A 23,647-nucleotide genomic window follows, 5' to 3' on the forward strand; every position below is an offset into this window, starting at 1 on the left:
GTTGGTTGGATGGAGGGTGTTGGTTGGATGGAGGGTGTCGGCTGGATGGAGGGGTGTCGGCTGGATGGAGGGGTGTCGGCTGGATGGACAGATGTTGGTTGGATGGAGGGTGTTGGTTGGAGGGAGGGGTGGAGGGAGGGGTGTGGGTTGGATGGAGGGTTGTTGGTTGGATGGAGGGATGTTTGTTGGATGGAGGGGTGTGGGTTGGAGGGAGGGGTGTTGGTTGGATGGAGGGTGTTGGTTGGATGGAGGGTGTTGGTTGGATGGACAGATGTTGGTTGGATGGAGGGTGTTGGTTGGAGGGAGGGGTGGAGGGAGGGGTGTGGGTTGGATGGAGGGTGTTGGTTGGATGGAGGGTGTGGGTGGATGGAGGGATGTTTGTTGGATGGAGGGTGTTGGTTGGAGGGAGGGGTGTTGGTTGGAGGGAGGGGTGTGGGTTGGAGGGAGGGGTGTTGGTTGGATGGAGGGGTGTGGGTTGGAGGGAGGGGTGGAGAGTGGAGGGAGGGGTATGGGTTGGAGGGAGAGGTGTTGGTAGGAGGGAGGGCCGTGGGGTGGAGGGGGGGTGTGGGGTGCATGGGGAACAGCGGCAGGCACAGAGTGGAGACCAGTGGAGGGTGCTGGGTGTACCTCGATGGCCTGGGTGTACTGTTCCAGGCGCTCCTCGATCTTGGAGACGGGCAGGGCCGGCTGGGACCTCTTCACACTGTTACTGGAGGGTCGGAGAAGGGTCACGCCCCGTGCCCCTCACTGGGCTTCTGTACCCACCGAGGCCTAGGAGAGCTCCCTCAGACCCCCAAGTGTCCACCCCCACCCTGTTCTTGGAGAGCCCTGGGTCTTGGCCCAGAAGGCCATCGGACGTACCTCTTCTGGACGCAGCGGTTCAGGGACTCAGTTCTGTCTGCAAGCTGCGTGGCGAGAGCAGGGACATGAGCCTTTCCAGCCAAGGGAGGCCCAGGCCCCAGCCCTGCCCTGGAGCTGCTCCGTCTGATGTGGGGTGTGGGGAGGGGTGTGGGGGTGGGGGCCGGGGGGGGGCCAAGGAAGAGCAGGAGCCCCCTGTCCCCGGGGCTGGCCTGCTCGGGCTGGGAGAGAGGAGAAGGCAGCAAGCTTGGAGCTAGACCTACTTTGGTGCTGGGGCTCAGGGGAGGGGAGCCGGGCTCTGTGGTCCCCTCTAGGACCAAGGGACTCGGTGTCCTGGGCTGCTGACATTCCTGGGGCTAAGAACAAAAAAAATTGAGTTTTTGGGACTTCGGTGACTGTCCCCTTCGCTCCCCTCCCGCCCCTCCTGGGACTTGTTGGACCAGCTCCCTCCCCTCCCTGGGCCTCAGGTCCTTCCCAATTCCAACATGCTCTGGTTCTGGAATCCTCTGCAGCAGGGCCTGAACAAGCGGGATCCCCCAAGCCCCCCCAGACTATGAGTGAGGGGTGCCAGCTCTCCCAGGCTGGTCCCACCAGGCCCACAGGGCTCGAAGGGAGCAGGACGAGGTGTAGCCCAGACCCCGGGGGTCGCTGCTGTCACCTGCTCCTCTGCCCCCCAGGCCTCTGCGGGGCCCAGGCTGCTCTGACTGGTCTCCTCGGGGCCCACGGGCTCTGTGCCCTCCGGCTCTGGCCCCTCCAGGGGCCCTGAGTCGGGGCACAGACGCAATCCCTCCAAGAGGTCTCCGGTGCAGATCAGCTTGTCACCACCCTGGTCCCCACAGGGCCTGTGGGAGAAAAAGAGACACAGCCTGACCGAGGGTCTTTTGGTTGCCCTGGCCAAGTCCTTCCCTATTTCCTGGGCTCAGTGGCCCCTCTGCCAGGTGGGGATGGTCAGGCCCCTTGAGTGCTGAGAAACCCCGAGCCATAGCACCTTTGGGGAAGTGGGTGCCAGGACCCCGCAGCCGGCCCCTGTCCCTGGGACTCATGCACAGTGACCCCTGCCCACCTGGTGGAGGGCCACCCACAGGCTGAGGCTAGAGCTGGTCTCTGGGCCCTGTGGACCGGCCCTGCCTCATGTGCTGCCCATCCCCGTCCACCCTGTGGCTGAGGCTGCCCTGCTCTGTGGGTGGCGAGTGGGCCTCAGGGATGAGGCTGTTGCGTGGGAATGAGGTAGGGTCTGTGGGTGGTCTGGGGGTTGGTCAGCTGGTGGACGGGCCAGGGCCGGTCCCAGCTAGGACGCATCCCCAAGGAGAGGGGCCCACTCAGCTGGCCACTTGAGGGGGTGGGGGCCAGCCCGCTGGCGGCAGGCTGCTCTGCGCTTGAGTGGGACTGAACCTGGAGAAGAAGGTGGGAAATTCTCGAGTTTTCCATGATTTCAGGCCCCTTGGTGTCCGTGCCAACCAGGACCCAGACCCACCGCCCGGGGTGGGCTGGGGTCCAGCCAGTGGCAGGCACACAGAGGGCCCATTCAGCCGCGGTGGGGCTGTGGGGACGCAGGGCCAGGCAGGTGTGGGGGTGCCGGGAGGAGAGCTCAGGGTCCCACCGAAGTGCCAAAGCGCCCCCTGCTGGCGGGATGGTGCTGGCGGCAGGCTGGGAGGAAGGAGCCGGGCAGTGGGCCACCCAGCTGGCCCCAACCCCACTTAAGAAACGCAGAGTGTGTGCACCAACTTACAAAGGCAGATGGGGGAAACTGAGGCCTGGAGGGGCTGGTGGGCAGAAGGCCCAGCCAGGCCCAGGGCCCTCGCTAGGCACAGACTCAGGAGGTGTGGGCGTCTGGTCTGCTTGTGTGGGAAGGAGAGGGGAGAGCTGTGGCAAGAGGGCCCGGAGCTGGGAGGTGGCCTAGATTTGGGGGGCGGCAGAGTTGGGGTTCCGGCAACACTTAGGGCAAAGGGAGACCCTGTTTGCCAGCTGAAGCCCCCCAGCGGAACTGGGACCCTGAGCAAAAGGCCTGCAGCCTTGGAGCAGCAGCCTAGCTTCTCAGACCTCTGAGCTGGGGGTGGGGGGACCAGGCCCCAGGAGCAGCCCCCAGCTCGGGGTCTAGGGGTACTAGGGCCCCCACCCCCACCCCCCACTCGGGCCCCCACCCCCCGGTTCAGCCCGGCAAACACGTCTGCACATCTGGAAAGCTTGTCCCCCAGGCCGGGGCACATCTGGAAATACCTGCTCCCCTCCGTGGGAATGGAGGCCAGCCAGCCCCGAGGGAGGAAGGGGCGGGCGCGGGGGCCAGAGCCTCCATTACGTAAGTGAGCTGCAGATGTGGGCTGATGTGGCAACACCCGCCGGCCGCAGCTGGTCTGGACGGGGCCCAGGGCCCTGGGGAGCCCTGGGATGAGATTTCCTCACCGCCGCTCCGCGGCCCCTCACGCCGCCTCACTGTCTCGCTCTCTTCCTCCCTTTCCCCCTCACAGTCGTGGGGCCGTTTTGGGGGGCTGGCTGGGAAGGCAAGCTGAGGCCTACTGCTCAGGCACATGTTGGGGGACGTGCAGAGCCCTGCTGCGGGCCCGTCTCCTGCCTTTAACCCGCACTTGCCTGTCCCCGTCCGGCTCCTCCTCCACACCCTCTCCGAGAGTGGGTGGCTCTGGCTTCTGGGCCCAGTCGCTGAACCCCTCATCCTCGTCCAGTCCGGGCTGGTCCGAGGACTTCAGGCTGTGGGCAGAGATCAGCTTGGACTCGGGCTGGGCTGGGGTGTAGGGCCGGGGACCCCGGCCCAGCTCCCTCCCAGACTCCGGGTGCCACGAAGGCACTCTGCAGGGCTGTACCCCGTCTCCCATTGTCAGAGACTCCCCAAGGGCAGGACTGTGTCCCCCATAGTCTGGAGCTGCCTGAGGCCAAGACTGCATCCCTCTTCACTAAGGCAGGGCACGCCCAGAGCAGAGCTGTGTCTCCCCCGTTAGCCTGTGTCCTGCATGTGCGTGACCAGTGTCCTCCTGCCCTCTTAGCTGAGCCCCAGGCTCCTACCCTGGGCAGCAGTGTGAGCCCCTGTACCCCGTCTCCCGTGACAGACTTGCAACCCTGGTGCTTGGGAGCCCCCGCCTCCCCCCCAGCCTCTGCCGGCTCTGCACAGGACCAGGCCCGGAGCCGTGACCGCTGCAGGACCCCACCCCGCCCAGAGCTGCTGACTCGGAGAAAATGGAATAAACAGGGCTGGGGAGGGGGCGATGCTGGAAGCACAGCCCGGCCCGGCTGTGAGGCCTCCTGGGCCCAGGAGGGAGCGAGCCAGCCGAGGGCCTGCCAAATTGGACTTGGTCTCCATGAGTCACCGGCAGCAGGGAGCCTGGGCGGGGGGCTTGGGGCCCAGGGCCGCGCATCTGGGGTCAGAGTCCGTCCAAGTGAGGGCTGGGCCGCTCAGCGCAGCCAGGGCCTGCGCCCCAGAGGCTGGTTGGGTGTGGGGCCGCGTGCGGGGCCAGCCAGGCAGGCAGAAGGCTCCATGGGCCCCTGGGGCTGGGATGCCCTTCACCCACAAATGGCCACTAGCCCTGTGTCCAGCACAGGCCAGGCCCTGGTCATCTCATCTGCTGTGTGGCTTCTGGGCTATGGCCTGGCCCCCAGTGTCCCCCTCTCCCCACACCAGCTTACAGCTTCTCCTGCTCCGGGGACTCCGGGGACTGGCCACCGTCGTCCTGGTCCTGGTCCCGCAGGCTGTCCCTCTCCCTCCGGCATCGCTCCCGGGCAGCCTCCTCCTCATCCTCCAGGCCCCACTGCGTGGCAAGTCTGGGGAACACGGAGATACGGTCACATCTTGGTCCACACCCTCTGCTCCTAGCCAAGCAGGCATCACTTGGGCTGCCTGGTGAGGGGGGCTGCACTGCCCTGGCCCTCTCTGGGCCTCAGTTTCCCCGTCTTTGAAGCAGAGCCACCTGCAATGGCCGTGAAACTGCCCTGGGCTGGGGGGCCATCCCTGGGCTCTGTAGGAATCTGGCGTCTGGCTGCCCCTGGGCACGGTGTCCAGGCCTGGAGGGATTGAAGGGCTCCCTTCCTCCAGCCTGGTGCCCTGGACCCAAGCAGAGCCAGGCTACAGGCCAGAGAGGTTCAGGCCCCAGGCAGGGGCCCTGGAGGACATGGCGGGCCTCGCTGGAGGACCGGGGGGCCGGTGTCGTGGCTCCCCCCACTGAGTCCAGTAGCGACTGCCCAGCTGGACACTGCCAGCTGGACACTGTCAGGCAGGGGCAAACCCAGGCAGACAGCTACCTCGATACTCAGGCCACCCTGGCTCTGGTGCCCCTCCCTGCTCCCTAAGAGCATGGGCACCGGGGATACGGCGGCCCCGCAGGAGGCCCGAGGCCCAGAGAAGAGGAACATCCAGCTTGAGCCTGACCCCGGAGCTGGGGACCCTGCAGGGGTGGCCCGTCCCACCCCACCAGCCCCTCTCAGAGCCCCCCATGGAGTCGCCCTGGGTTGTTTCACAGCCGGAGAAACTGAGGCCCACAGCAGAGCCAGGGCCAGGAGAACACTCCCACCTCAGGGCTACACAAGGTTGACCTGGGGCTGGGGGGGCCCCCACCCAGCCGCCCCTTCCCTGGCTCAGCCATTCCTGGACCCTCGGTGCCTAGCCAGCATGGCCCTCCCCGCTACTCTGCTTCCCTACAGCCCAGGGGGAGCCCCGGGTCCCCACTTCTGCAGGGCGCACAGCCCCCCAGCCCCAGCCCTCCTGCCCGTGTCCGCTGCCTGACCCCGAGGCGCAGCTCCCTATCTCGGGGGCCTCCTGCGGGCCCCCGCCCCTCGGCCTCCGCGCCAGCGCGATCTAATCTCTCCTAAGTCTCCTCGGAGCCTCACAGACAAAAGCCAGGCCCCCCCCCCCCAGCCGCAGCCCCTGCAGCCCCTGCAGCCCCTGGCCCACTCCCCCCACTGCGGCCGTGGGACTCTGGCCTCCGCACCCCCATCCACCCCCCCCACCAGCCCCGCTCCCACCCCTGCAGGCCCCAGGGAGCCTCTGATCCCCCACACCTGGCCCCATCACATGGGCCTGAAGCCCCGCCCCTGCCGGCCCCGGGCTGGGGGCTGCAGGCCCCTCTGTGTGGAATGTGGAGGCTGGAGGGCTCTCAGGGCTGTGGGGGGCCTGCAGTCCAGGGTCCCTCCCCGCCGTGCACCCAGCAGCCCCTCCAAATGGGGGTTGGGAGGGCAGTGCTGTGTCCCAGGCTGTGGCATGGAGGGAAGGAGCCCTCCAGCCCTGTCCTGAGGCAGCCAGGGGACAACCCACCCTCCTTAGAGGAGCGAGACAGCCATTTTGTTCCCCTTGCTCCTTGTGCAGACTGCAAGGACGTGTTTGTGCTGGGTTTTTGGACAAAGCGTGGGCCCAGTGTGTGCAGGGGGGTGAGGCCTGGTGAGGGGGTGCTCGGGCCTGCCTGGGCCCCTCTCTCCCGCACAGGGCTGCTCTCCTGCCCCCAGACCCTTGGGCTGAGCCCTGGGGACCCAGCCCGGCGGGGTGCCGAGGCCACACCGTGTCTGGGGTTTGGAGGGGCGCAGGCTCACCCATGCGGCGGCGTGTCCTGGCCACCAGAGCCTCGTGCGGGGCCTGCGCTCCGCGGCTCCCAGCACATGTGGCCAGGCCTCCCCTGCACACGCACACCCACACACTTTCTCCACGAGCCCCACACTCAGGCCCACATCAGCACACGTACCCACACTCCACGCGTGGGCCCAGACAGTCCACGCCATGCCCACACGTGTGCTGCACCGGTGTGCGCGTGCAGAGCAGACGTGGGAACAAGGTGAGGGCCAGATGGCAGGTCTGGCCCCCAAACTCTGTTTACTGTTTGCCTGGCCGTCACCCTGGCAACGCACTGGCAGAGGCCAGGGTGCGCTGGCTGACAACGCCCTCCCTGAGGCCCCTTCGAGGGTCGCCCCTGGCTGCTGTCACCACAGGGGGACTCCCCGAACTGTCCTGGGAAGGGAGCTTGGAAAGCAGAGTGGGGGTGCCAAGTGGGGGTCCCCGGTGTCCCCCCAAAGCTCTACGCTGAGAGAAACTGCCCCAGCTCGCAGCCCCTGACCCAGAGGCCCGAGGACAAGCAGCCCGCGAGGCCCCTTCCCTCCCCCCGCCTCCCTCCCCTCCCTGAGGCCCCAGGATGTGAGTAATGCAGCCCCTCCTGGCCCCTCCCATGACCTCAGCCCCGCTCTGATCCACAGCCGGGCCCTGTTCTGGGAACTGAGATGGGGGTGGCTCTCTTGGGGTGGGGGGGGCCCTGGCCTGGGAAAGGCGCCCCCCGGCCAGAGGCCCAGGCCCCTTGGCACGCTCAGCCGAGCTGTCAGGACGCTGGCGACAGCCGGCCGCCTGTGGCCCCGGCTCAGCCGCCGCAGCTGCAAGGGATTTGCTGTTCCTAAGCCGATGCAATTAGGCGATTTCCTGTGTCTGTTCTGGCTCCGCGCTGGAGGCCCAGGGTTCAGCCCGGGGGGTGTGGGAGTGGGGCTCGGCCCCCCTCTTGGTGTGGGGCTCCTCTGCGGGGGCTCTGCCTTACCCGCATGCGCAGACCGACAGCCTCTGGCTCCCTGCCCCCCGTTCAGAGTGGGGGGGTCTCTGAACTCAGGGGTTGCCCGCCCTGGCCAGGGCCTTCGCCTGTGGGTCCCCAACTCAAAACCCCGGCCCCCTCCTCTCTCCTCTGCAGCCCCAGTCCCCGCCGAGGGCCCACATGCTATCCTGGGCCAGGCCTGGCCCTCCGGCTGGGTCCCACCCACTTCCTTCCTTGCCTGCGTGGCAGGCTGCTGAAGGGGCTTCAGGCCTGGGTCCTGTCTCGGCTCTGCCCCCTGCAGGCGGCTAGTGGGCTGCCCCACCAGCTGTCAGCGGTGCCCCCAGGGCTGCTCAGAGGCCTGGGGAGAGCTGGGGGCTCAGCTGAGGGGCTGGGCCCAAGGGAGGACGGCCAGCCGAGGCTGTCACGAGGGACTTCTCCCGTAAGCCCAGGGGGCTTCACAGCCACAAGTCCCTGGACACCATGGTGGGCGTTGGCTGGGAGGCCCAGGGACCTGGACTGGTCCCCCAAGCTCATGCCCGGTCTCCCTGGGGTCTCCTGTGCTGTGGACCTGAGTGGACACATGCAGAGGGAAGGGCCGCAAGTGAAGGGACAGGGAGTGGAGGGGAACGACCCACGGAGCTCCCAGGGATGGAGAGCGCCCCGACTGCCTCAGTCACACAGCAGGACTCCCAGGCAGCACTCCCCCTGCCCTCTGGGGGGCCCCCTACTGATGGCCAGCGCAGGGCCCTGTCCCGGGCAGCCTGGGGAGGGTCTGCAGCTGCCAGGGCGCTGCCAGGGGGCTGGCTGGCACTCCTCTCGGCAGGGGCAGGTGGGGATGCAGCTGTGGGGGGAGCGGCCGGGAGCACACAGAGACCTTAGCCAGCTCCAAGCAGGTGGGTGGCGGGTGGGGCGCAGGAGCGCAAACAGGCGCCCTGGGCGGGGGTGTGGGTGCGCCGCAGCTGCAGGGACCCCCCCCCCACCGCCCTGGCACTGGTCCAGGCCGCCCCCCACCCCCCCGCAGCACCTTTCTGAGTGTGCCTGTGCCTGGCTGGGCCTGGGCAGGGAGGCCACCCCTGTCCCAGTGATGGCAGCCTTGGGGGACAGACACCCCACCACCCAGGGAAGCTCAGGGGGTGGCCTTCAGCTTGGATCTGAAAGTGGAGCGGGGGCCTGTGGGCCCCGGAGAAGGGGAGGACAAGAACCCCAGGGTGGCTGAGGCTGGGTGGGGCAACTTCGGGGAGATGGGTGGAGGTCTCCGCGTCCCCCCGGAGGGCAACTCGGGCAGGGCCTCTGCCGGCGCAGGCCCAGTCAGGTTAGCTTTCTGGAAGGAGGCCCAGCCGGCACGTGCAGGAGGCAGAAGGGACAGGCAGCAACGGTCTGCCTGCATTTGGGGGCTCCAAGGGGGTGGGTTTGGGGCACACCCAGAGTTAGCCTTGGCTACGTGGAATGGGCCGCATGGGGGCCCCCCAGGAGCTGGTCCATGAGGTGGGACTGCGGGTGCAGGGAGGGCTCTGGGGGCAAGTCTGAGGGAGTTGGGATGGCCAGGGACTAGAGATGAGGGCCGGAAACGCCAGCCAAGGCCCCCGCAGCCCTCCTCGCCAGCCCCCTCCCCTGGCCAGGGTGCCGCCTCCCAGTTGGAGCTGAGGCCTCTCTGGCAGCTTCCTGGCTGGTGGCACTCATGCCACCACTGGGGGGCCACCTCAGCGCCCCCGTGTGTGAGGCTCAGGGAGCTGACAGGCGCTCCTGACCACCATGAGCAAAGGCCCTCCCAGGCAGGACCCGGGGGCCACGGCAGCCCCTTGGGAAGATTCTGGGCCAAGCTAAGCACTCCCAGGGTCACAGAAGTTCCGAGCAGGGACGAATGTGGGGGGGGGGGTGGCTGAGAGGGGTGTGAGGAGGGGGAGCCAGCTGCCATCCTTGTTGGCAGCCGGATGAGGCCTGCAGGGGTGGGGTGGGGGTGTGGGAGGAGAGCTGAGTGCAGGGACTGAGGGACCAAGGCCAGGCTGGCCAGCACTCGGGCCCCCAGGGAGGGCGGGTCCCCCCAAGGACAATGGAGGCTGGGCCCATGGCAGCATCACGTGGTCTGGGAACCCAGGCCTGGCCTTCAGAACCCTACAGTGAGGGGGGCTCCAATCCCTTCAGCAGAGTGACAGCTGGGACCCTCCCTGGGAGGCCCAGTCCCAGCCACCCGAAGGTGGCACAGCTGGCAGGCCTATGCCCCTAAGAAAGGAGGTTGGTGTCCCAGGAGGTCCAGGCCCGGCCCGCGCCCCGCACCCTGTCCCTCTTGGCCCTGGGCAACCTCCAGGAGAGGGGCGCAGAGGCCTGTGGAGCTGGCCTGCCTGTAACCAGAGGTGGTGGCATCCCGGAGGGCTTCCCAGGGGTGCGGGCTAGATCTGAGGGGCCAGGCCCTGGGCGGGTAGGTCCCCCGGGACACCCAGTGCTGTACTCGGGGGCAGGGCATAGCCGAAGCCTCCAGGAGCCTGAAGCTGGTGGGCGAAAGGCTGGCTGCCCTGAGACCACGTGCTCTGAGGAGAGGCACCCCAAGGGCAGACTCCAGCAAGGGGTGGGGGGCCCTTCCCAGCCCCGGGGGGGGGGGGCAGGCAGGGACCATGTGACCTGGGAGGTCAGCTTTCCCTCTCTGAGCCTCGCCTCCGGGTCAAGGCCAAGGCAGCTGGTTTATGGCATCTTTACGCCGTCAGCGAGTGACCTCAGCCCGGGCTGACGATGCCCCCTCACAGAGTGGTCCCTGAGGGGCTCGCTGGGCTGCCCCATCCGGCACCCCCTTGCTTTCCCAGCGGGGCAGTACTTGGGAGCCTCTGGTTTGGGGGAACACCTAGCTGCCCCACCCAGAGCTACTGAAGCCAAGGCACCCCCTTCTTCAAGTCTCTCCTGGCTGGCCCCCAGAACAGACCAAGGAGGGTGGCCTCAGTCCCAGACCTCGGGTCAAGCCCCAGCCCTGATCTCTGGGCCACAGCCCTCGCCGGCCTGCGGCGGCCCGTCCCTGATTCCTGACCCCACTCAGCCCATCCCGTCTCAAGGTGCCACTCGCTTCTCACCCACTTCAGAGGGGGCCACCTCCCTCCCCCGTCCCCTCCCCAAGCTCCCTGCTCCCCTCAGTGACACCTGGTACCTGCCACCTGCTCCTTAACCCCCTCCCCAGCCCAGCTCCCAGGTCTCAGTCTGGGCAGTCCCCCCGCCTCCGCCAGGTGCTGGGAGCCCAAGGGTGGCGAGATTCCCTCCTGGCCCTCACAGATCGCGGCGCCTGCGGCGGACACCCCATGGCGCCGACCCTGACACCCGACACCCAACCCACGGTGCGGCACCCAGGCCACACAGGAGGGACCCTACCCCAACCTTCTATTTGGAGAGGGGAGTAGATGGCAGGAAGTCCTCTCAGGAGTGGCCCCTGTACCTGTGACGCCCCTCCCCCCAGAGGGATAAGGGGACAAGGTGCAGAGAGGAGGGGTCATCGCGTCGGTGTTCGGGCATCTGGGGTCCATTGTAAGGGGCAGCGGCCCACAGGCAACAGGAACCCCACGCCCGCCAGAGCCTTTCTTTCCCTGTGCTCCCCAGAGCCCGGGCTTGAAGCCCCCGTGACCCCAGTCCCAGCACCTCCTGTGCAGTCACACTGGGGGGACGCAGTCACCCTGGGGGCACCTGCTCCCACGGGTCCCTGTCCTCTGCACCCCACCTGCCTTCCGTCCTAGCGGCAGAACAAGACCCCCGCCAGGACTCCGGGGCCAGGTGGCCCATGCCTCGACAGCAGCCGACCCCAGCACCCCCGGGAGGCACCTGGCCCTGGGGTTTCGGCAAAGCCTCCCCCAACGTCTGCGACATGGTGGCCGCCTCGGGACCCAGGTCGCTCCTGTGGGGCCGGACTCTGAGTGCTGGTTGGGGCGACTGCAGCACCAGCCTGCCCGTCACACTGCCCAGCCCAAAGGCACCAGGCACCCCGGCAGCCCCCGCCCCACCTGCCCAGACAGCCCGAGGGAACGGTTCTGTGATGGAGGTGCTGCCGCCCAGGCAGGTCCAGCCCCAGGGTGCTTCACCTCCTCACAGGGGCCCTTGAAGGTCCCGCCGAGACCGGACACCCTGCCCTCCGGCCTGCGGCCGCTCCACCCCAGGTGGAGTCCGGGTCCACCCACCTCTGCCTCGGAGCAGGGTTCAGAGTCCTGCCAGCTGGCCGGTCACCTCCCTCTGGCTGCTGTCCTACCTCCTGGATGTGCTACGTGGTCAGCCTCTTCCACACCTCGGCCCCCATCAGCTCTGAACCAGCGCCTGTCCGGGCTCAGGGTCAGAAGTCAGAGCTCTCTGGCTTTGGGGTCACCTGACCGTGGGATCCGGCGGGGCTGCGGCGGGGCTGCGCGGGGCTGCCTCGCTTGCCACCCTCCCTCCGCCCACCCGGCGCGCTACGCGGCACATGGGTCCTTCTGTTCCCTCCGCGTCCCTGACCGCAGTGCTGAGGGCCTGGGCCAAGTGCCATGCCGCCCCGAGACCTTCCTGGGCACCCCGGCCCTCAGCACTCGGCGCCTGTCCCGCCAGTCACCCCGCCCCTCCGCGAGTACACGCCACATTGCTCGGCCCCATGCCCAGGGACCGGACTGAGGGGCTGACCACACAGCACCCCCACTGACCGGCAGCCCCGGCCGCGTCTCCAAGTCCGGCCCAGCCTCCAGGAGAGCCGGTTGCTGCCGAGCGGGCTGGGACTGCCTGGCACGGCTCTCCAGCGCTCACGAGGCCAGGCCTTGGCACGTTCCCGGACGCGCGACTGGAGGCTGGCACCGGCTGGAGCCTCTCCATCCCGCACCCCTTTCTCCTGCCCTGGGCCCAGACCCACTGCTCACCCGAAGGCCCCACGCGCAGCTCTGCCCACAGTCGCTGCCGAAGCAGCTCCCCCATCCGTCTTGCCCCAGGGGCTCTGTGCAGCAACCGAAACCCGGCTGCCCACCTGGGCGGGGGCCGCTGCCTGGCACCCAACCACTGGTCTGTCGGCTTCAGCTCCACCCTCCCCCGGAGCCCTCAACTCCCAAGTGCGCGGAGCAGCCAGATGCCCTTCCTGCCTGATGCCCCCACAACACCTCTGACCCGGAGCTGGACACCCCGCCTGGCCCCCAGCCTCTTTTTTGAAGCCATTGCTGCTCCGTGGGGCTGATCATTCCAGGGGGGTGGCAGGTGGCAGGGGATGGAACGGGCAGAGCAGAAAGACCCAGAGCTTCACCACCACGCTGGCCCTGACCCAGTCTCCTTCCTGTCACCTCCTGCCTGCGGGCCCTCTCATTCCGCAGACCCCACTGGCTGCTCCCCTTTAAACGCCAGACAAGACCCCGGCCTCCCCGGGCCTCAGCTACCCCCGGGCCTCCAGGAGACCTGCTCTGGGTGTCCTGCCAGCTGAGGCCAGGTGAAAACATGGCCTGGGCCCAGGTCGGCCTCCCCTCAGTGCCCCAAGGTCCCGGCCAGGGGCCAAAGGCTGAAAGGGGCCAAGTGTCCCCTCCACAGCCAGCACATGGCTCCTTTGTGGCCCATTACAGATGAGGAAACTGAGGCTTAGGGTCAGGGTCCCCCGCTGCTCCTGCAGTCGCCACGGACGGCACGGCCCGGGTCCAAACACGCAGCCCCTGAGGGCAGGTGTTGGGCAGCAGGCAGTGGCCAGGCCGGGTGCCCACTTGGAGGTCCAGTGCAGGCGCAGAGGTTCCCTGCTCAGCCCCCCCACCACCACTTGCCTTTCCCGGCACCCCCTCTCCACCTCCTGCTGCCCGGCCTTCCCTTCTTCCCTCCACCTTCTCATCCTGAGGTTACCCTCTCCCACCCGCCCCGCTGGCCTCCCCTCGGCGTGGGCACCGGTCAGCCTTGGGGCACCCTTAGCCTCTCGGGCACTTGGCCTTTCCCTGCTCCCGGCTCCTGCTTTGTCTCCATCCTGTCCCCAACCATTCCAGCCTGGGGGTCTCTCCCTGTCCCCACATGTCCTCTTCCTGCCCCCATGCTGACCGCCTGCGCCGTCCTCTCCTCCTCTCCCCCGCCACCCAGGCACATCCTGGCAGAGCCGTGGGGCCTCCCTGCCCACCGTGGCCGCAGCAGTCACTCGGGCCGCACTCTCACCTTCTGGGCTGAGCCGGGGTCAGACTCCACTAGGTGCCGGGACCCCACCCTCCCTCCAGCCCCCCAGGGGCTGCTAGGGGCTTCCCAGCCCTGAGCTCCCACCTGCCCCTGGACACCTGTGCGGGCCGACCGACACGTGGCCAGCAACCCAAGCCGAGCCCCTCTGGGTGGAGTGAGGTGTTCCTGGGGCCGTGTCCCCTCCAACTAGCCCCCGGGATGGGGAGCTGCGGCGTGCCTTCTAGGGGCCCTGGCAAGGGGCTGGGGGTCTGCCTCTAGGCTGGTATACCCGGCCGCCGCTCACTCACCGCTCTGCCCAGCTCCTGTCCCCAGGCTGGAGCTGGGGCCTGGCCGGAGCGTCAGCGCTCTGGGCTCCTGCCCTGACACCCTGCCCAAGGGGCTGGGCCACTCGGTCCCCGTGCCCCCTGCTGCCGGCTCGCTGCGGCTCCCAGGCCAGCACCCGCTCTGGCCGACAGACCACCTGGTCCCGAGGCAGCGCCGCCCACCAGACGCCCGGCCCTGCCAGGGCGGGGGGCCACCCCCCCCCCCCACAGCTCCGGGCCTTGGGTGGGCCTGCGGCAGCCACGCCCTTGGACACTGTGGTTTGGAGGCCTGGCTTCCCCCAACCCCCTCAGGCCAGCCCGGCAGGCTGCGGGCCCCAGTGCTCACCCTGCTGGTCCAGTCGGGGTCCCCAGCGGCCTCCAGGGCATGGCTGCCCCGGGGTGGGGGGAGAGCTGGTAGGGAGACCGCCATGGGCTCACCGTGGATGGATGCCTGGGCCAGTGGCAGACAGGCCCCCACTGGGGCTCCTTCTGCCTCCAGAGTCTCCCCTGAGGGACCAGGAGCCAAACACCGAGAGGATGCCAGCACGGTGACCCTGCCAGCCCAGCCCCCACTTAACACACTAGGCACCCAAGGCCTACGGGCCCAGGGCTCAGGTGACTCCTTGAAGTGAGTGGGCTTGGGGCCCCCTGCCTCCTTCTCAGGATCCCTAACACTGGCCTGGCCTGAGGGAAGCCTCCACCCGACGGGGGGGGGGCTGAGGGGGCGGGGGAAAGCTGGAGCCTGGCACCGGGCTCTGTGGGGGTGGGGGCCAGCCCTGGGCCCAGGCCTGCCAGCCTGGAGCATCCCGCTGGGCGGACGGGCGGACCCGGACGAGGCAGGTTTGGGCGAGAAAGACGCTGTTGGTGCCTCGCTTGTCACAGAGACGACACCCCCTGCCTGCCCTGCGCCCCGGCACCAGTGCTGGGAGAGCCCAGGCGGTCAGCAGTGTGGGACCAGATAAAGCAGTGGGCGAGTCAGGTGGGCTCCCCACTCCAGGGTGACCTTGGGCAGGGCAGCGGCCTCTCGGGGCCTGGCTCTTCCCCCATCAGACAGGGGCTGAGGTTCAGTCTCTTGGATACAGAGACCTACTAACCACCGGGACAGGGGTGGCAGAGTCCCCAGCCTGGCAGGGCGGAAGAGGCCCTGTGGGTGTCACCAGGGCGGGAGCACCTCCCCACGTGTCTTGGCGCCGTGTTCTGGGCGTACTTTGTAGGGGACGCTCCCACTCCCCGCTGTCTGGCGATGGGCGTCCCCCGGGAGTTCGGAGGGACCTGTCCTCTACTCCAACCCACTGGCCTGCCACCTGCTGGCCCACCTGACCCTGCCCAGGTCCTCAGGGGCTTGTGCCCGAGCCTGCCTCCCACTCAGCAGGACCAGAGCTGTGCTGCCTGACCCTGCACCCAGCAGGCCCCTGCTCACCCAGAGCAGTGGCCTGGGAACGGACCCTTGCAGCCCAGGCCCCCCTGTCACGTAGGGCCTATAGCCCAGCCAGACCCCAGAACTTTTCCATCATTCCTCAGTTTCCCCTTCTGCTAAACAGCACCAGTCAGCCCCAGGATTGAGCCCAGGTGTGCAGGACTACCACTGTGGCTTCTGGGAGGACACATCCCAGCCTGCAGACCCCGGAATGGACTCACAGGGTCCCCCTCAGGAGTGAGCAGCGTGGGGCTGCCAGGGAGTGCACCCGGCAGGGCCCCCCAGGCCCCACTGGGAGCCCCACAGGGGCGGGGTGCTCCCTGGGCCGTGCCCTAACAGCACTGCGAGGGCACCGCTGCTCCGCGTCTTGGGGGGCCTGCAGATCGGAGCCGCTGAACCACCTGCGCACCTCATCCCTCCTCCTCCCCAGGGCCCAGGCTTCCGTGGCCCCGGGGGTGCCGAGAGGTGCCCATCAGGAGCTTCCCAGCGTGTCCCGTGCCACTAAAGGAGGCAGGGAACCAGCTCGCGGCGTGACGGAGGAGCCCAGTCCTCCGGGCTTGAAAGGAACCGAGGCAGACTGCATGAGGGAGGCAGCGTTTCAGCTGGGCCTTCCATGCCCGGAAGGGTTGAGGAGGAGGAGGAAGGGCATTGCAGGCGGCTCAGAGGGAGGTGGCGACTGTGGAGCTGGTGCTCAGCCCTCTCAAGCCCAGGTCTGCAGGGCCTCTGGCCCTTCGCCTCTATGCTCTCTCCACGGCACTGCAAGGGGGGGCGGGTACTACCCCACCACTCATTTACAGAGAAGGGAACTGAGGCCCAGAGAGGACGGGGCACTGGCCCAGGAGTTGAGGAGGCTGGGGCGGGGGGCTGGGCCAGGAGGAGTTCTGTGTCTGAGGCCTGAGCACCCGCCATGGCCTGTGGTGCCACCCATGCAGGGCTGGCCCGGTGGGGACGGTGGGGACGGTGGGGGCGGCGGCGCATGGGCGGCAGTGTTGTGTCCTCATTGGTGAAGTGAAAGCGGCTGTGTGGTCCCCAAAGTCAGCAGGACCACGCACGGGTGAAGCCTGGGGAGCTGTGTGAGACAGGCTCTTCATCCTGGGAGCCCCGAGCCAGGGCAGAAGCCTCAGCTGGGGCCTCGGGAGCCAACAGGCTACCTCCGGGGACCCAGACGTGCAGGTGGGAGAGGAGGAGCCCTGGCCTGTTTGCCCGCACCTGTGCGCACCTGTACGCAGCCCGGCCGGCCTGGCTCACCCCTCACCCTGCCCACAGCACAGGGGCAGCCCCTGAAAAGGCTGGGGGAGCCCCCTGCCCAGGGCTGACCCGGCACAGCCACCAGGGCCCATGCTCAGCCGGAGCCAGCCGTCCGTGGGTGGCACCAGTGCGGACGTCCTGCCCTGCCCTCCAAGCCTGGCCCGGGCCGGGGGAGACCTACCTCGGAAGGTTCTCTGGGCCCTGTTTGCCAGGGTTCCGCCTCAGGCGCGCCGAGCTGCTCGCGCTGCTGGGGCCGCCTGCCCGGCCGGCGACCTGGCCTGACCCCGGCCCTGGGGACGCTGCAGCTCCTTCTGAGAAGGCCCCACTGGCCCTCTGTCTGCTGCCCTCCTCCTGTGCCTTCTCCTCTACTTGGACCCCTCTCCCCTCTTCTCTTTCTCTTTCTCTTTCTCTGCTCTCTCCCTTCCTCTCCTTCACACCCTCTGTCCCTGTCCCTCCGTCACCTCTGCCACTCCCTGCCTGGTCCGGCCTCCCGCCCTGGTGCCCTTTCCCCTGTCCCCTGTCTCTATCCCGGACCCTCAGCTCCCCAGGGCAGTCTCCAGGGCTGCCCCCTGTGGGCCACCCCTGGGGGTCTCAGTGCCCCTCTGTCCCCTGCCTCTGGGCCTCTGGACTCTGTGGCTCTCCGGGCCCCCTCCTCTTTCAGGCTTAGCAGCTGCTTCCCTTTTGTTCCCCCAGCCCCCGCCTCGCCCCCCTCGGTCTCCACCACCTCCACTGCCCACTCCCTGCCAGACTAGTAAAAACACCAGGGAGAAGCTGTCACTGCCCACCAGCCGGGCTCGGTGGGACCTGGGGGGTCCCACTCCTGTGATGGGCAGGGGCCACCCCCTAACCCCTCTGCATCCCCTGGACCGCCTGGCCAGCCTCTTCCTGTCCCACTCGCTCTTCTTCCCCATCACCTCTGTGCCCCCAGCTCTCGGGGTGCCAGGTCCCCACGTCTGCCTCCCATCCCTTCGAGCCTTCCTCCTCGCCTGGCCCGGCCTGGCCCGGCCTGGCCCGCTCTCGGGCCCTCCTCTCCCTGTCTCCCGCATCTGCCTTTCAGGTCCAGAGCCCTTGCCCGCACCCTGTCTCCCTGCCGCGCCCTTCGCTGCTCGCCCCGTCCTGGGCCCTGGGCCCCTTCCATTCTCGGTCCCTTGTCCCCCTGGTCCCAAACGCAGCCCCTGTCTCCTCTTTCCCCTGTGGTGTCTCTCTGTCTCCCTCCCTCCTTCCCTCCCTCCCTTCCTCTCCCCTCCCTTCTTCCCTCCCTCCCTCTCCCTCCCTCCCCTCCCCTCCCTCTGGGTGCTCCATTTTCCTTTGTTTATTCCCAGCCCTCGGCTCCTTTTATCACCTCAAGGGGGAGGCCCGGCACCCCAGGGATCCTTTCTGCTCCCCAAATGGGAGGCCGCTGCCCTGCCCGCCCCCGCCCCACCCCGCGCTGGGCAGTCGGAGCAGCAGGACCCCGGGCGGTGGGCGCCCGCTCAGCCTCCCTGGGTTGGCACGCTGCTCCCGAGGGTGGCCCCTGGGCACAAGGTCAGCGCGGTGCCCTGGCCAGCCGGCCTGTGGCCCCTGGCCCTTTGGCGAAGGCCCCAGAGAAGCAGCCCAGCCCATGGTTTCTCTGGTTGGGCTCAGCCACCGTGACTCACTGGAGGCTAGTGGCTGGACAAGGGGAGGGACTGGACGCGCTCGAGGGGACTCACTGAGGGCCGGCAGTCTCCCCCCCTGGGGCTCGCCCGCTAGCCAGGGCTCGAAGCGCCCTGAGAAGTGGACGTCCTGTACCCATGTCTCAGATGGGGAAACCGAGGCTCAGACTATTCCAAGGTCTCAGAGGCAGGGCCCAGCGGAGCCCGAACCGCAGGCCAGGTCGGCCCCCCCCCCCCCCCCCCCCCCCGNGCCCCCCCCCCCCCCCGCCCAGCGCTGGCCCAGGAAGCCCACGCCTGTGCACGTGGCCCACCAGCCCACCCCAGCCCCACAGCCTCCACTAGGGGACATGTGAGCCGGCAGAGGGCAAGGGCGAGATCGCAATGGCCTGCGGGTGGACGCGGGAGCACACCACCGAGTGAAGGTGGGGTGTCGGATGTGGCGGCATCGGTCGGAAAAATTCCGCGTGGGCCCACAGCTGAGATCGGAGCGCGGTGGTGACTCAGGTGGTGGCAGGCCGGCAGGGGGGGGGACTCTGTGGGGGTCAGCTTCGCCCACACACTGGGCTGGGCCCTGTGGCCAGTCCTGGAGGGGAGCCTGAGCAGCGTCTCTTCCCCTGCTCAGCCTAGGAGGGGCTGGGGCGGAGGGAGGGGCGGCTGGTCCCCCGGGGAGGTGAGCCTGGCCTTCACGCTCCTCCCGACCGCCTGCACCCCCTGGCCTTGTGGAATGTTAGTCACAGCAAGGAGCGGAACTTGCCAAGGCCTATTTTGGTTCAAAAGAAGGAAAAGTATTCCCACAGGGCGAAGGGCTGCCTGGGGATTGCGGAAGATCCCGGGCACCGGGGACTTAACAACAGAGTCCCAGCCTTCCATCGGAATGACTGGTGCGGGGCGGTGGCGAGAGCGGACCCTCACAGCAGCGGCTGGGCTCCGTGGTTCTACAGCGGGCGTGTCCTGCCAGGGGCACCGGGGCAGCACCTTGGCCCCACTGCACATCCACTGGTCCATCCACTCACTCCCCACCCACTCACCCATCCTCTGTCCCTCATGCCTCTCTCCGCACCCCATCTGTCCCTCCATCCATCACCCACCCTCTCTGTGCAGCCGTCTGTCTCTCCACACAGCATGGACCAACCCACCAGTTTCTCAGTCTATCAGGCCACCCAGCGACCCCACAAACACACAGTCTCCTTTCATCAGTATCCCAGCACCCAGCAACGCGTGCTCACGTGTGTTTCACCGTCCCCCTTTGCAAGGCTCTACTGGGCCAGTGACCACCCACCCATCTCCCCCCCCATTCATATACACGCTTACATCCACACCCGCGCACCCAACTCTGTCTCCGTGTCTCAGTGCGTGCGCACGGTGCCCTCCAAAGGAGTGCAGCCTCAGCAGCGAGCCGTCTGGACCGTGACTGTGACCTACACCTTCACCCCTCAGTCTGCTGGCCCAGCCGCCCAAGCAGTGAGCTCTCTGTCCATTCTGTGTTTCGTCCTTCACCTGTCCGTCCGTCCACCCGTAAGTTCAGCCATATTTCCATCTGGCAAGTCACGAATGCGTCCAGTTGTGCATGAACACACCTGTGTGCACCCGCCCTCCACACCCATCCTTGCCCACCCGATCACCCATTAAAAGCCGTCCACATGAGTCGGTCCTGATAACGGCCGCTGATCCACAGCAAACCTTTAGTAAACCTTAGTGCCTGTTATTTTCACCCTCCCTTCACTCCTCATTGTCTCATCCAACCAACCATTTTCTCCTTTGCCTCTCCATTGTTCTTTCTTCGTGGACTTGTCCGTCTGTCCGTGTGGAGGGACCGGTGTATGTCAACAGATTTATCAAACACCTACTATATTCATTTGCTCGATGCTGGGCAGTGCGTGGGAAGAAAGCCCCTGACCTCAGACAAGGCTGACAGTTCTGCGGGGACAAGAAATGTCCGAGGGTGCTGCGGCGTACCGGGTTGGGGTTAGTGCTCTGGGAAGTGTAACTCAGGGAGCGAGGGCACGGAGTCCCGGCGGGGACGGACATCCTACACACAAGGGCCTGGAGAAACCTCCCGGGGAGGAGCCAGCCTTTTCCCGTGTGACGAGAGACTTGAGCAAACGAGAGGCAGCCACGCACGGCCATAAACAGCGAGTCCCAAACCCCGACCCGGGCGTACGCCCATCGCCCTCCCTCCGCCAGGCCGACCCGCACGTGTCTAAGTCGCCCGACAGCCTTCCCTAATCTGCCCACATTCCATGTACCCACCAGCCACCCGCCCACGGTCCCGTTCCATCTGTCCGTCTGCGCATCCGCCCGTCCACCTGAAGTTCCCCTGTCTCTTGGTCCGCCTGCTCGTTCACCCATCCGAGGCTGCTGATCAGCGCACCACGCACAGGTTCAAGTCAGCACCCGTTTGCGAGGGCGATATTTCTGCCACCCCTGCTGTTGAGTGCTGTGAAGGTCGAGTCTGTGCCCGTCTGCTGGTCTGCCCACCCAGCGTTTGCTCAGCGCACGCCGCCCGCAGTGCCGTCTGCCCGCCCGCCTGCCGTCCAGTGTTGCCGCCGCCGCCGCCGGCTAACGCGGGTGAGGGATTACGTGCCAGAGACCCTCCTGCGTGGTCTCCTCGGTTACGTGACCCTCGCAAAGCGCTCTGGGGGAGGTAGGGTACTGTGTTAGTGAGGAAACTGAGATAAAGAGTGTTAAGTGATTTGCTCAAAGTTACATGCATCTGTTTTTATTACTCTTACAAGTCAACAATATATATTTTATCACTAATCTTGGCCATCAATGTATCTACTGTTTGTCTGTATAGTCAGCTGACCACTCCCCCATGGATTCATTCATTCATCTATCCAGCCATTCCTCCGTACAAAGGTACTTACACACGTATGTTCTCCTACCCCTCCATTTAGTCTTTATCTGTCCACCCACCCTCCCACCCATTCATTATCTGTCCACCCACCCATTATCCACCCATTTATTCATTCACCAATCTCTCCACCCATTCATCCACGCATTTCTTTATCCACCCTTTCTTTGGTCTATTCAGCAATTTATCTATCCATCCATCCATCATTCATTCATCTATCTAGTTGTTCCTTCTTCCTACTTTCCTTCATTTGCCTTTTCTTTAATTCATATTTTTCTCCATCAATGAGTCTCTTATTTTCCTGTTGTTTTTTTTTCTCTTGTGACTAAGACACGGTTCCTAAGTGGTGTCCCAGGAAGACGGGCAAGCAGACCCCGTGGCCGGTTGGCCGGTTGGCTGGGGCCGCGATGGAACCTAAGCAAGCACTGGAGTGGACGGGTCTGCCCTCCGATTCAGACACTCCCGGCACCACACATACCCACACCCACTCCGAAACGAGTGCTCCCAGGAGGAAAGGGGGAACGAGCAGTGGGGGCCACAGCTCGGGGGAGGGGGGTCAGGGATGCTGGCCTCGGGGGCTCTGGGTGACTGCGGACAGAGAAAAGCCCCCGATTCACAGAGCAGGTGCCCTCCAAATGGCCGAGAGCTCATCTGCCTCCCGTGTACCCTCTGGCCAGCCAAGGGGGGCCCAGGGGCGCCAGTGTAGGTGTGGGGACTCGACTTGGGTCTGAGGCCAGGGGACAAGCTGAGTCTTCTTTCTAGATTCTTCTAAAATCAACTGGCTAGATCCATCTGTTTCAAGTCTCATTTCTTTTTGAAAGGAAGTACCTGGGAGGGGAGGAAGAGGGGAAGGAGGAGGCGGCAGCCTCGGGTCCCCTCAGAAGCCAGCAGAAGCGCAGGCAAGTCTGGGAAGAAGGGCACAGCCCTGTAGTGATGGGGGCCTGCTCCTCCCAGAGCCAGGAGGAGCCCCTCTGAGCCCCCATTTGCCAGCGGTGGGGCGGGGCGGGCACCCTCCTGCTCTTTCGCCCACCACCCATGGTCCCCACTGCTGCTGTCACCCCCACTTCACCCCAAGGCCGGGTCCCTCCCTCGCCTCGGCCCCGCCTCACCGGGCAGCTGGGGACATGGGACCTGGGGGTAGGTAGGGTCGTGTGGTTGGTGCCGTTGCCAGTGGGGGGGTGGCCCTGCTGTCGCTGCTCCAGGAGGCCCCAGGCCCTTCCCCTCCGGTGCGGCGCGCTGACTGCCTGGAAGGGGCTCTCAGCCGGGGGACCGGACCTTGGTCCCACCCACTGTCCCATGTCCCCATCCCACCCACTCCCAGTTTCCCAGCTTGGAGGCCGTGGGCAGGTGGAGTTTGGGACGCTCTCCACGCCAGCCTTCTCCCCAGCTGCCTGAGTCTGGGTCCACAGGCCCGGGCTGGCCGGGGGGGCTGGGAGGACGGATTCTCCGTCTGCCAGCCTCCCGGTCCCACACCCACAGGACCCGCAGCCCCCTCTCTCTGGCAGGGAGACCCGCTCTCTCTGCCTCGGGAGCTTGGATTGCGAGTTTGGGGAGCCCCCCGCCCCAGCTGGCTGTCTCATGGCCTTGCTCCCAGTTTCTCAGAAACCCCTCAGAAAGCCCTGGAGGGAGTGTGTCCCCGAGACACAGGGGCCAGGGAGGGGCTGGGCCTGGAGCCTGGCTGAGCCCCTGGAAGGAACCAGCCCGCTCTGAGCGACCGGTCTCCTTTCTGCTTTCTGGGCGCATCCCGGCTACCTCCGAGCCACCAGGCCCTGTTCCTCCTGCCCCTGAGGCCTTGGAAGCGCCACCCTCCCTGTGCAGGGACCCCCTAGGGCACCGAGTGGGGTGAGTGAACACCTCCAGGGGGGCAGTGCAGACTCCCCTGGGCCCCGGAGGCTCCACCGGCCCCTGGCAGCCTGGTCTGACGCGCAGGCTCCCCAGAGGGGCTCCGGGCCACTCTCTTCAAGCCCGCCAGGGAGGCCCTGCCCTGCGGCCCCCCCCTTGGGCAGGATTCGGCCCTCGGAGCCCTGGTTTCTACCTGTGAATCGGGGGTCCCCTTCGCTGGATTCCACGGTGATGACCTCGGTGTGTCCCACCCTTGGCCCACGTGCCACACGTGGCCCAGGACGGCTGTGATGCCCAACACAATGTTGTAGACTCACTGGGAACTCAATGAGATGCTTTGTTCGGGTCAGTGGCTGTGCGTTCAATGCGTGGCCCGGACGGTGGGGCCTCTTTGCCCACAAAGTACTAGTTCAGGTGACAGCGGTGGCGCTGGCTGTGCGCCCAGTACTCTACCTGTCCCCTCCCCCTGTGCTGACCCCACCCCTCCCGGCCAGGACTTCAAGGTCCTGCCGCTGTCACTGCCCGTGGGCCCATTGCTCTGGCACCCTCTGAGGGACACTGAGGACTAGGCGGCCGGCATGGTGTGGGGAGGAGGGCAGCATGAGCCACCGGGGAGGGGCGGCCTGCCGGATCTGGTCCCCGAGACCCCCCAGGCACTGCCCCTATGTGGCCACAGGGTCCGTGTCCTAGGCGGGGTCTTTGAGGAGGCAGAGGGGACATGGGAGAGGGTGGGCCACAGAAGGAGGGCCACGGGGAAGGGTCGGGCAGAAGGCGGAGAGAGCCAGGACCCCTGGTGGCCTGGCCGGAAGGAAGGCACCCGGCCCGGGCTGAGCTCAGGTGTCCCTCCCCCGGGGGATTTCCTGCGCCTGAGACCCCTG

General features: G+C 67.0%; 1 protein-coding gene across 5 annotated transcripts in view; it reads right to left on the minus strand.

The window, feature by feature from the left end:
- The window catches only part of TNNT3 (troponin T3, fast skeletal type), a 51,232-nt gene that overhangs the window by 25,392 nt on the left and 2,193 nt on the right, over nt 1–23,647 (minus strand). For 4 of the 5 annotated variants that reach the window (XR_005066750.1, XR_005066748.1, XR_005066749.1 and 1 more), the window contains exons 2-7: nt 4,492–4,626; nt 3,445–3,561; nt 1,517–1,700; nt 1,122–1,214; nt 862–905; nt 628–709 (exon numbers count right to left, since the gene is read on the minus strand). Coding sequence is in view for 1 of the 5 variants with exons in the window: in XM_037047815.1 (XP_036903710.1) it covers nt 628–709; nt 862–905; nt 1,122–1,214; nt 1,517–1,700; nt 3,445–3,561; nt 4,492–4,626 (655 nt within the window). In the remaining 4 variants the exon portion in view is untranslated. Of the gene's footprint in view, nt 1–627; nt 710–861; nt 906–1,121; nt 1,215–1,516; nt 1,701–3,444; nt 3,562–4,491; nt 4,627–14,120; nt 14,177–23,647 lie in introns of those variants that run through there. The other variant, XR_005066751.1, reaches the window with a different exon arrangement.

Source organism: Sturnira hondurensis, unplaced genomic scaffold (genome assembly GCF_014824575.4).
Source record: "Sturnira hondurensis isolate 20B ecotype Veracruz unplaced genomic scaffold, ASM1482457v3 Scaffold0006383, whole genome shotgun sequence".
NCBI classification, from domain to species: Eukaryota; Metazoa; Chordata; class Mammalia; order Chiroptera; family Phyllostomidae; genus Sturnira; species Sturnira hondurensis.